This window comes from Humulus lupulus, chromosome 2 (assembly GCF_963169125.1).
Source record: "Humulus lupulus chromosome 2, drHumLupu1.1, whole genome shotgun sequence".
In the NCBI taxonomy this organism is placed as follows: Eukaryota; Viridiplantae; Streptophyta; class Magnoliopsida; order Rosales; family Cannabaceae; genus Humulus; species Humulus lupulus.
Window position 1 is genome coordinate 180,756,656 of NC_084794.1, and position 13,091 is coordinate 180,769,746.

Below are 13,091 nucleotides of genomic sequence, written 5' to 3' on the forward strand. Positions count from 1 at the left end.
TAGAAATACTTACTGATATTCGGGTAGTTGGAGGTTGAAGGAGTAACTGGATCACTGCACAGCACGATCGCGAGAAGTAAAAGCTGCAAAGACGAACGGCGATTCAAACCCGGAACTTCGGGGAATAAACCCACTGCCAAATCAAAAAGAAAAGTTTCCAGATACTTACCAAAAGAAATGGCAAGTTCGGGGGAACGTAAGCTGGGAAGCCTGAGAGTTCGAAGGTTTGGAAATCTGAAAATCCTAAAGATGGAGAATCTGAAAGTGTAAAGAGGAAGAAAGGTCCTTTCCCTCGTTTTTATAGCAGGGAAGAGGCCGTTTCGAATTCCTCAAGTGGACGGTCCCGATCTTCCCATTCCGTGTGCATCAGATCCAACGGCTGGAGAGGAAGCGACGATCCTATTTATGACTCCTCGGATGGGAATAAAGTATTTATTTCCCATCATTACACCACCTCGGGCCCGGAGTACCATTAAAAACCGTCAAATCATTAGTTAGATGACTGACGCACGCATACTCAACCAGCCGCCTCACGCACACGTCTTGGTCGCAGAACCATTCCCAGAATGACACGTGGTCCTTGCCGCACTTGAGTACTTGATCTCAAACAGAAGAAATTCTCTTTCTTTTCCATACTAACACTCAGGCGGGAAAAAGGAACCCTTCCGGGAACACAGAAGGTGCCCCCTCGCCTAATCTAAGAAACCGATTGTACAAGCTCCCGGATCCCTCAAAGCTCCGTGACCTTGGGGGGTAAATGTTATCCAGATTTCCGGATAGCGTTTAGATTGATGGCCTCGGGGAAGCAGAATTATCGATGTCTTTCACGATAGGTGACCAGAGCTCGCGGATATACAGAAAGGCTTCACCTCTCCCGCTTGGTGTCCGGATTACTCTTCCAAGCAAACACAATACGGAAACTCGTCAACTCTCCCGGACTCCCGAAGGGGTATCCTTCGGGGAAGCTCCTTCCAGGAGAAGCTCTTCGAGTGGTCTCCGCGGAAGCAGTTCCGTGCCTCGCACGGAACAAAGCCAAACGGTCGAGTCCTGGAGGAGGCATATTTGGAATGATATCCGCCTGACACAGGATCCCGCCTGACACGCCCGTCAGGTCAAAGCCGCACACATCCCAGCACGCCTAAGGGTACCTTTTCGCCTACTGTTCTGCTGACAACTTGGAAAAGACGGCTGACTTTGTGTGTTCCCCATACTTTCACGTAAATATACCCACATAGAGTCTTGTAGCCATGCTACTACAGTAATTGTATCCCTATTTATGGCTGGTGTAATTAAGACTCATGTACGTAGAGAAAAACCCTAATCCAAAACCCTAGCTATAAAGACCCCTTCATTTTACAAGAAGAAAAACGAACAAATGATATAGCAAAAACTCTACTAAAATCTCTCTAGCTTCATCTTCTTCAAGAGAACCCGAGAGAAACATTGTGAGTGTGTGAAGTTCTTATGCACCAGCCATCTTACTGTAATCTTTTCCAAGTATAATAACATCGACTCGTGGACTAGGGCTTGTTAACGCCTGAACCACGTAAAAACACTGTTTGTTTAGTTACATTTCAGTATTTCTACAGTTCTTATCTTTTTATTATTCTGTTAGTTATTCGTTTCCGAAAAACTCGGTAAACAATTGGTGTCCTGGACTTCAAAAAAAGCAAACAGTGGTATCTCGATCCAGTACAGAATCGGAGTATAGGGCATTTGCACAAGTAGCAGCTGAGATTGCTTGGATACAAACTTTACTGAAAGAGTTTGAATTTCCTTTGCCATGTACACCTGTTACGTGGTGTGACAATATGGGAGCTAGTGCTCTAGCTGCCAATCCGGTATATCATGCTCGCACAAAGCATATTGAATTAGATGTTCATTTTGTAAGAGACAAAGTGATCAACAAGACACTTGAAGTTAGATATGTGCCTTCAAGTGATCAAACCGCTGACTGCCTAATCAAAAGTTTAACACATTACAGATTTCATTTCTTAGTAGATAAACTTGGAGTTGTTGAAACACTCTCAAGTTTGAGATAGGCTGTCAAGAAATAAAAAATACCCCTCTGGTTCTAGAACCTATGAGCTGGCATAACCAATGAGCTGGCATAACCAATTGTGTGTGGTCCCAATCCATAACCAGTTCTTGTAAGAATATTCCCTGCGGTAATGGTTATTGTGTAATTGTAAAAAGGTCTAGATCATTCTTTGTAAAAGCTCACGTTTTCTATAAATACAAAATGGCCGGCCAATGAATTTGTTGAGCTGAGCTTATTCATTCCTTTTCACTCTTCTTTCTCTTTCTCTTTCTCTTTCGTTTTCTGTTTTCTCTGTTTTCAAACTGAGGAGAGAGGAATAAGGGTGAAAAAAACATGAGAGAGACAAAGATTAGCATAAATTTTTTTATACGAGTAGCAAAGGGCCATTTTTTAATTTTCACCTCACATAAGCATAGAAACTCAAATTTCCGTTAAGATTTAACCCAACCGCATGCTCATCATCATCATCATTTTTTCCTACTTAAACCAGCCCTTTAAACTCAGAACCCTCCCTCTCAAATCACAAGCAGCCCGCACCTCAACCGCCAGTGGCCCAACAACGACATCAACGGTACCATAACCTAATCTTATTCTGCTTTTCCTTTTTTATTTTTATGAAATATGTAGTTGAAACTTGAAATTTCTTCACTGTTTTTCTGTATTATCCTTTTGACAGTCATTTTGGGTTTTAATCAAGGATGGTTGTTCTTTCTCATTTTATGCCATTCTGTTCGGGTATATACATCCTGTCTCCCTCTTTCTAACATTTTTCTCGAGCTAACTTTTCGTCAGTAACTGTTTAATTTCGTCTCCATTTTTACAGGTTTCATTCGTCATTCCACAAAGGCCACACTACCATTCCAGGGCAATAGCAGTTATTGCAATGGCATGAAAGTAGTACAATCTAGATGGGTAATTCTATTTTCATTTCAAATATAATATATATATATATATAGAGAGAGAGAGAGAGAGAGAACAATATTAGTTGTGTGTGTGTCTAGTTATCATCCGCATTATACCTGTATTAAATTATTTGTGGCAGATTCCTAAAGGAAGAGGCTATGTTCGAAAATCCAAATTGGGGACAACTTGTGCTGTGCGCATGGCAAGAGGGGAACCTTATCAGTCTAGCTTTGAGGATAACTTACTTCACGAACCTTTTCTTTTAACCATTGTCAAAGAAGCTGTGTGGTACTATTCTTTATCTCAAATTTAAGACATTTAATAGGCCTAAAGTCTTAAGCAGAACCCAGTTTGTGAAATTGCATCAGATTAAAACAAATTTGTTAATTTGGCTTTTAAGATACAAAATGATTGAAACACTAACTTATGATTGGTGATGTTTGAATCACTAATAGGTGGATGAGATCTCTGTTCATTTTTTTGACTGAGCAGCCTGGTCAGCTGAAGTACATAGAATGGCCGAGCTTCCCTAGCACAGTATGTATTGCTAGTTTTTTTTTTTCCAGAAAATGTATCGCTTGTTTAGCTCAGTTGAAAGACACCGCTTTTGTTTTGTTATTTTTTTCTCTCTATGTGAAACAAGCTCAATACAAGCATGTTAATTTTACTAAATTTGTAGGTCCTTGAACTATTACATGAATTTCTGAGGGGTTGAAATCAAATGGTCTTGCCATTTATGTCTGACACATCCTAGAATTAGTGAATATTTTATATTGTACATGGTCCAAGTAGGGGAGGAAAGGATTTGGAGTTCAGCTAATATGGCCTTGTGTTCTTTGATATGGTTCAGAAGAAAAGGAATGAAGGGAAAGAATCAAGTTCGGGTGGCATGATGAGATTAAAAATATTTTGGATTTGGTGGGACGATGGGTTTTTTTTTTAATTAAGATTAATTGTTTCTTATGCTGTACTTATCTTCTTTTCAAATAATGATGGTAATTTTGTGTGTGGATCAACAAATGAAGGAAAATGTGGATGTTTACCTATGCACTCCCTTGTTCTGGAAATATGAATTTTTCAATTCATCTTAGATTTGGTTCAATTTTTGTTTTCATGTTATGTTTTGTTCTATTGCCGAGTAGTTAAACAACAACTCATATGTTTTCGTTCATTTGTGCAGCTGAAGACAGCTACTCTGACTCTTGTTCTGGTAGCATTGCTAATTGTAGCACTTTCCTCGGTCGACTCTGCTCTCAGCTATCTCTTGGCTGTCCTTATGAGGAGAGCCCCATAATCAAATGTGAGGTGAACCGAAGTTTTTGCTTTAGCTTTAAGAATGTTATGCTTCTCTTGCTGTTTCAATAGCAATAGTTAGTGAATGCTAGGAGAAGTAGGTTAAAAAGGCTTGACAGATTGCTTAAAAAAGAATTTTGTTGTATTCTATTTCCACTGGAAATTTTCAATTTGTTGAACATATTGGGCTTGTTTGGCAACATTTATGTTTTTAATCTTGTCTTTTCAAAGTGAAATGAATGGGCAAGATGTTTTGAGTCTTTATGCAAGCTCTATGTGTATTTTGGTTTGGGAAGGGTTCTGGCATTAGGTTTACTAATTTGAACTCTGTTTGGATGGAGCTGCGTGTGCCTGCAATGTGATTGTAGTTTTGATCTCATTTTAACAGAAATCAGAAGAATTAAAAAAGTTTTTGTTTGATTATTGTTATTATTAATAATACTAATTTTTTTATTTATCTGAAACTAGGTTGGCCACAACACTAAGTGCCCTCTTCCTTGTGGAACCAAAATCCAGCCATCAAAGAGCATCGTGGCCACTTATCCAGCAAGCCTGCATGAAACGTTGGAATTTGCAGGAATAGAATTAGAGAAGATAATTAATAATATGGTAGAAAATCGACTGAGAGATCCAATGAGAAGAGGTATAACTTTTCTTGGTTTTGTTTGAACTATTCAATTAACATGGCTATGTTATACTTGAGAGAAATTATAATAATAACATTATGTATAGTTTAGATATTAGTTTATGATGATAATAACATCATGTATTGTTTAGATATTATTATAGGGCTATAATTTGGTTACGATCAAGACATGATGTATTTTGAACCGTGGTAACACTATTTATTGATCTTACTCCCCCACATGCCGCAGCTGTCGAAACCATCAGTATATCTATTTATATCTATATCTCTTCTATAATAATATAATAATGGTATATAACAAGTGTGTAGATAAACTAAATATTCTTGATTTTAAGAATTTTTTTATTTTTTTTCGTTAACTTTAATAGAATATTCTTATATTTAATAGTAGATTATAAATATGATTTAAATTTAAATCAAATTAAATAATTGATTAATTAAATAAATTAAAATATGATAATTTTGAGATATTTTACAATGACAATTATTTAAAATTAATAAAAATATACATTTTATAACTTAAATAAAATTTAATTAATCTTAAACTTAAACTTCACTTATTAAAATAATACTATATTAAACATATAACATAATATAATCTATTATATTAACAACTACATAAATTTCAACAAAAATAAATAAATTAAAATAAGATATTTTATGATAATTTAAATAATTAAATTATATTTATTTAAAAATAATAAAGTCATACATATTATTCTTTTTATCTTATAAATTTGTGTGATAGTTTATTTTTTATCAAGTGGTTGAAGCTTTTTTTACATTAGAAACTAAAAATAGTTGATGTATGTATATTACTCTACATTATGACTTTTTCTATTATTAATTTCTTTTTAAATATTATTGTAATTTATATATATCTCATGTGACCATGTAAATATATATATGTCAATGTTGTGTTTATATGTAGAGATTATTGATATAAATATTTATATATACTATAGAACTGTAATTCATTCTATTATATATTGACGAAAAAAAAAGTGAACCAATTTTTATTCAAATTATAGACAATGTTTTGCCCTAATTTTTTAATACATTTATATTAAACATATTTTATATATTTTTATGATATATTGTTTATTTATTTAAAATTTATAGGATAATTAAAAAATAATAAAAATAAATACATGTTTGAATATCCATGTTTATATCTTTAAAACTAAACAAACGTGCATTGCACATTATTTTTACCTAGTATATATATAAATATGAACACCAAGGAGATGATGTGGCACTCTAAAACTCTTCAAATTACTATATTTATTTTCTCCTTTAATCTAATTTTATATTCATTTTATAGATTATAACAATAATAATAAATAATTTTTTTTAATTTTAATGAGATATTTATAAGATATTATTTAAATAGATAAATATCTCTCAATGAATCTATATATATATATATATAAATAAATATATATATATATATTCTAAACATTCTTTATTAATCTCATATTTTCTTCTACTCTAATTTTTCTCCTCTCTAAACTCTTTTAATTTCAATTTTCAATGAATTCCAATTCATATTTCCAAATTTGATTGTTTTGGGTATGTATTCAATTATTAATGTTTGTTAATCTTTAAAGTTTTTATTTTAAATTATTGATCTTGATATTCTAACATATTCATCTTATTTTTCTACTATGTTTTAGATGTTATCAAATTTTTATGTTGTGTGGGTGATTTTGAGATTGTTGGAGGTGGTTGGGAAAAAAGAGACATTAAAGTTTTAACAAATTTGTAAATATAAGTTAATCCATAAATCTCCAAATACATTTTGTAGCATCATTAATCGAAAGATTTTCCACTATCTCCAATGGTGTGGAAATTATTGCGAGTTCTAATATATTTATATTTTTTATTTAGTTACTATTATTATAAAAAATGAATAAAAAAATAATAAAATTGATATAACCATCTTATTTTTTATCTGCTTATTTGTGGTTAGTTAATTTACTACTATTATTTTAACTTTAAATAAGATATTTATATTTTATTTATAATAATATGTTCATATCTATTTTTGTAGACTTTTTTAAAATAAAAGATATTTTATAAAAAAAATATCTTTTTGTATATGAATATAAATTTAAATTTAAATAATTATTTTTTAAATTAATTAAATATTATTCTAGAGGGATATTATTAAATATATTATTATTATTGTTGTACCCTATTTTTAGCACGAGTTCATTCACTCAGCTCGGGTATAGCTGGCAGATAAATACACGGAAAAATAAGCAAGTAGAATATCTGCTTATTATTCATGTGGACAGCTCGGGATTCATAAATATCAAACATGGTGTTAGGCGTCCTGAGTTTATCACGAACTAAGAACACGATGGCAGTTTAGCACGAGCTCAGAATCAGATAACTGTTGAAGCATGAGTTTGGAGGAGATATCCAACTCGTGAAGATTCAACTATGATGCATATTATGGGATCCCCAGAGACTCAGGATATGTTTATACATTTATTTATGACCAGATTGTCATATTTATTACCTGAGATAGCATGAACATATTTATTCTGTTATCAAATCATATCCTCATATAAATGAGAATTATTTGTATTGAATATAGACATTATGTAAATGCATGATTGACTCACGCGGTTACCCAAACCTTTCCATGGAATTCCCCTATAAATACTAGGAATGTTGGAAAGGAAAAAAGAGAAAAACTATTCGGTAATACTGAAACTCTGCCAAAATAGTGAGAGAAACAGTAATAATAGTGACTCGTGGGCTAGGTGGATTTTAACCACTGAGCCACGTAAAAGTTCTATATTCTTGAGTGAATTCTTGTTATTTTCTTTACGGTTTACCATTAAGCACTAATCTGTCCTTATTATTTCTTAATACACTGTTGGCGAAAAACCGCATCAACAGTTTGGTGCTTTCATTGAGAGCAAATTAGTGCTTCACCAAAATCCCAGTTAATTCCCATCATGGTGCTCACTCGCTCAATGCACGGCAATGAATGTGGCCCTGAGATTCAACAACGTCCGGGAAAACAACCGGCGGGTCAAGACGACACTGGGAGTTCGACGTCATTACTGCCAAACCCAAACCCAGAGTACCTAACTTCCATCGAGATGGAGAACATGCAAATGAGGAACCATCTCGCTAGGGAAAACAAGCAGATTGAGGAGGTTTTGGCTCGGTTACCCCCTCTTGCAACCGACGTTAATGTCAGAAAGATGCAAAGTGGGTCTCATAAGTCCCATAAGAATAATCGATCTAAACCGAGTCGATTAGTCAGAACCGCTACTCCAAGTTCTGTACCTGCGGGGCGAGATTACCAGAATGCTCGACCCAGCGGCCGTCATAAGGGTTGTCAGCAAGTCAGTCAGTCAGTTAGGACTGCAACCCCAAGTTCGGTGCCTTCTTTGCAGGTCCCCGGGAATGCCCATGAATCCATGAGGAGGGGCTAGAATAGGCTCACAAATACAAAATGCTCCAAAAAATCCTCATACGCCGCGATCAGATCACCAGGCACAAAGAACTAGAGACATTGGAGTAGAACAGAGGCAGGCTAATTTAGTCCGTCCTGATGGAACGGGGATAGTCTCACCAAAAAGGCACCCCCCGTCACCTATAAGGCATCCAATACCACCTCGTCCTCAACGAGATATTCTAGCTCATGGAGACAGTAGGAGAAATCCTCCCCCATCGGCCAATACTTACGTCCCACTAATATGTGTCGAGAATCCAGGTCCTCGGCCCCAGCCGCGAGCTGTAAGCTTCGCAAGCGGGAGTTACTGGACCAAAAGCCATCCTAGCGGCAGGTTCGAGAGCGACCTAAGGAATCATTTGAGTTCAGCACACAACCCTCGGTATGATCCACAATCCGATTTGTGCGATCGTCTAAACTCGCAGAGAAGGTATCCAATTCAAGATGGAGATATTAGCTATACTCGACAAGAGGGAGGTCCGTCCGTAGTACGCGATAACGGGAATGTCCTGCAAAACCAAGCTCGAACTTGGAGGGCCAATAATCCGTCAAACGCGCATGATAGGATGAGAGCTGTTGAACAACCCCCAGCTAACTTAGGGACTAAGGACCAAACCCTCAAGAGACTAGCTCTGATGGAAGAGCAAATGAAAAAACTCTTGTCCGAAAAGGAAAATGAAGATTGTGACTCAGACGAGGAGCTCGAGCCTTTTGCTCCAAATATTGCAGCGGCAACATATCCTGTGGGTTTCAGGATGCCACACCTGTTGAAATTTGATGGAGATGGAGATCTGTCAGATCACCTCGGAATGTTTAACACCATGATGATGGCCCACAACGTCGGGCTCGACCTAAGGTGTATTTTGTTCCCTGTAACTGTGGTTGGGCCAGCCAGGCAGTGGTTTAAGCAATACAAGAGACATTCCATAAGCTCGTGGAAGAAGTTTTCCTCTGAGTTCAAAAAAGCATTTCGAGCTTCACAGGCAGCTCGAGTTGAGGCTGTTTCATTGGCCAATGTAAAGCAGCAACCTGACGAAACGTTGAAGGCATATTTGAGTAGATTTGCCAATGTTGCTGCACGAGCTAGGGATGCTGATGAAAACTCCAAACTCATGGCAATAAGGACGGGAATTCTCGTTGGGGGCGACCTATGGCAGGAACTCCAAAGAAAAGGAGTTAAGAGTGTAGATGAATTCGTATCTCAGGCTCAAGAGTGGATAAATCTCGAGGAGGTGCGAGCCTCTATTGCAGGAACCAGCCAGACCCCTATCCAACCCATTGGAGCGACAACAGATGTGGCAATTATGGCCCAAACCGTTACCCAGAATAACAAAGGGGGGAATAATAAAAGAAAAAAGAGTGGTGAACCTGACCAGAGTAGGACAAAGAAAAATAAGCCCGCAGAGAAGTTCAAGCCTATCTACGCCACGTATACCGACCTAACGGATACACGTGAGCACATTTTTCTGGTCAATTCTAGTCGTCTTTCATGGAAGAAGCCATAACCATTGAAGAACCAGAGGGCGAAGAAGGATCCCTCAAAGTTCTGTCGGTTCCACAATGACATCGTTCATAACACTGATGATTGCCGGTAGCTGAAGGATGAGATTGAAACCCTCATTAGGGCGGGACCTTTGGCCTAGTACGCCCAAAATCAGGTGAATCCGAGTTAGCTCGTTGGGCAGACCCTGCTACTTGTCCCAGAAGCTCCGACAAGCCAACCTGGAGCTCAAGCAAATTAGGTCGACCCTCCTTCGATAGTAGGGGGAGATATAACCACCATTTCGGGAGGACCTCATTTGGCGGGCACGAGCAGCGGGGCCTAAAAGAGGTACATTAACGAGCTAAAGTCCCATAATGAGGTGGAGTTCGTCCCGGAACAACGATTATCGAAACAACAGTGATTTGAAAAGAAACCAATCATTTTCACAGAAGAGGATGCTAGCCACGTCCAATTCTCACATAACGATCCGCTGGTGGCAACCGTTTAGCTCGCCAACCGAAGGGTCCGAAGAACACTAGTGGATAACGGAAGTTCTGTGAATCTACTTTTCAGGTCCACCCTGGAAAAAATGGGGTTATCAGTCACTGATTTGAAGGCGACATCGATGACTCTGTACGGGTTTTCTGGTGAAAGGTCAATAGCCATCGGGACGATTGGATTAGTGGTGACATTGGGTGAAGAGTCGCGAACTGTTTCCAAGTTTCTCGAGTTCGTGGTAATCGATTGTCCGGCTGCACATAATGCGATTGTGGGCCGACCTGCGCTGATGGCAAGCCATAACTTCTATCTGCCACCTAGCAATGAAATTCCCCTCAACTGCAGGAATATGCACCGTCAAAGGTGATCAGCTCACTGCCAGGGAATGCTATAGCATTTCTATGAAGGGAAAATCACAACCCAAGCAGCAAGCGATGGTCATAAATGACGGAGGTGAGGGGTCCCAGGAAGTAGGAGTTACTCACGGTACGGAAGAACCTCAGCAAAAAGGGGAGAGTGAGGTTGCCCAACTCGACGACATTGACCCACGGGTAGACGAAGACAGATCAGAGCTCCAAGCCATAGAAGAGCTCAATGAAGTAAACATTGACCCTAAAGAAGCTTCAAGAGTAGTAAAGATTGGAAATAATCTTGACGATCAATGGAAGAAGGAGCTGGTTGATTTCTTACAAGAAAACCTGGACGTCTTCGCTTGGTCGCATGAAGATATGGTGGGAATAAGTCCGAATGTAATCATGCACACCTTAAATTTTGACAAGAATGTGCCTGCAAAATCCCAAAAACGAAGACGTTTGGGAACGGTCCGAGCTGAAGCCCTTGAGGAAGAAGTAGCTCAGTTATTAAAATGCGGGTTTATCCGGGAGGCAAAATACCCGATCTGGGTCGCCAATCTCGTGCTGGTCCCGAAGCCAAACGAGAAGTGGAGGACTTGTATCGACTTATCCGATATAAAAAAAGCTTGACCCAAGGATTGTTTCTCACTGCCAAGGATTGACCAGTTGGTAGATGCCACGGCAGGTCATGAGCTTATGTCCTTCATGGACGCGTATTCTGGATATAACCAGATCGCGATAAATCCTGCGGACCAGGAACACACTAGCTTCATGACCGAACATAACGTATACTATTATAAAGTTATGCCCTTCGGGCTGAAGAATGTCGGGGCCACATATCAATGCTTGGTCAACAAAATGTTCGCTAGCCAGATCAGGAGAAATATGGAGGTGTATGTCGATGACATGCTTGTCAAATAAAAAACTTACAATAACCATGTGTCCGATCTAGAAGAATGTTTTGGAATATTAAGGAGGTATGACATGAAACTGAACCCCCAGAAATGTACATTCGGAGTGGCATCTGGAAAATTCTCGGGGTTCATAGTCAACACAAGGGGAATAGAAGCGAATCCTGAGAAAATCAGGTCGTTGTTAGAAATGCCCTCACCCAGGTCGCGTAAAGAAGTTCAAAGCCAAACTGGAAGGGTGGCGGCTTTGAATCGCTTCATTTCAAAATCCATTGACAAGTGTTTTCCATTCTATAACTTGCTCAGAGGAAACAAGAAATTTGAGTGGACTGAGGAGTTCGAACAAGCATTCCATGACCTAAAAACGCACCTGGTCAAGCCCCCGATATTATCTAAACCTATGTCTAGAGAATCGTTTCCTTTATTTGGCTGTGACATAGAATGCAGTCAGTGTCGTGTTAGTTCGAGAAGAAGATCGTGCTCAGAAACCAGTATATTATGTAAGCAAGAGACTTCTCAAAGTCGAGTCACGATATCCACTAATAGAGAAGCTGGCATTTTGTCTGATATTGGCTTCCAGAAAGCTCCGGCCATATTTCCAGTCCCATTTAATCAACGTCTTGACCGACCAACCTTTTAGGCAGGTCTTGCAAAAACCTGAAATGTCGGGACGTCTCTTAAAATGGGCCATCGAACTTAGCCAGTTCGAGATATTATACATGCCACGGACCTCAATCAAAAGTCAGGCCGTTGCTGATTTTATGGCTAAATGCACCAGTTTTCAAGAGGAGCTCTTGGCCGGTGCAGGAATTATGGAAAATCTTCGTTGACGGATCGTCAAACGAGAACGGATCAGGAGCTGGGATTATCTTAATCTCCCCAGAAGGGCATCGATTTCATACAGCTCTGAGGTTCAGATTTGAGGCATCCAACAATGAAGCAGAATATGAGGCCATACTAGCAGGACTGAGGGTAGCAAGAGAGCTCAAGGCGAAAGTCATCCAATGCTATAGCGATTCCCAACTCGTGGTCAATCATGTATTGGGAGAGTATCAAGCTCGAGGTACTGTCTAAATTTGAGTACAGCTCTGTTGAACAGATACCCCGCGAGCAGAATTCTAATGTTGATGCTTTGGCACTGCTACCACAAAAGAGGCTGAGACATTGAATGTAGTGCCAGTGGAGTTCTTGGAGAGTTCGAGTGTGACAGGAGAAATGATGGAGTTCGGAATGATCGACATAAGACCAACCTAGATGACTCCCATAATGGAGTACCTCACAACAGGAAAGTTACCTGACGACAGAAAAGACACGAGAAAAATACTCTATCAAGCTCCACAGTACGTAATAGTAGATGGAACCATATATCGGTGTGGTCATTTGTTACCTCTCCTGCAATCCATTCTGCCCGAGGAAGCCAAAACTATTTTACAAGAAATACACGAAGGCTTTTGTGGGGATCATGTTGGGGGGCAAAACCTGGCA

General features: G+C 38.5%; 1 protein-coding gene across 2 annotated transcripts; it reads left to right on the plus strand.

Annotated features, from left to right (window-relative positions):
- The first annotated feature begins 2,265 nt into the window (after positions 1-2,265).
- LOC133818771 (uncharacterized) lies at positions 2,266-5,104 on the plus strand. Of its 2 annotated transcripts, none has more exons than XM_062251810.1 (7): positions 2,266-2,612; positions 2,718-2,776; positions 2,865-2,953; positions 3,084-3,232; positions 3,400-3,481; positions 4,125-4,249; positions 4,706-5,104. In XM_062251810.1, exons 2-6 carry the CDS (start codon positions 2,740-2,742, stop codon positions 4,236-4,238), a joined length of 471 nt encoding a protein of 156 aa, XP_062107794.1. In that variant the 5' UTR covers positions 2,266-2,612; positions 2,718-2,739; the 3' UTR covers positions 4,239-4,249; positions 4,706-5,104. The 2 variants fall into 2 exon arrangements, with proteins under 2 accessions (XP_062107794.1, XP_062107793.1); XM_062251809.1 differs by having other exon boundaries at positions 2,267-2,612; positions 4,125-4,244.
- The last annotated feature ends 7,987 nt before the right edge of the window (positions 5,105-13,091 follow it).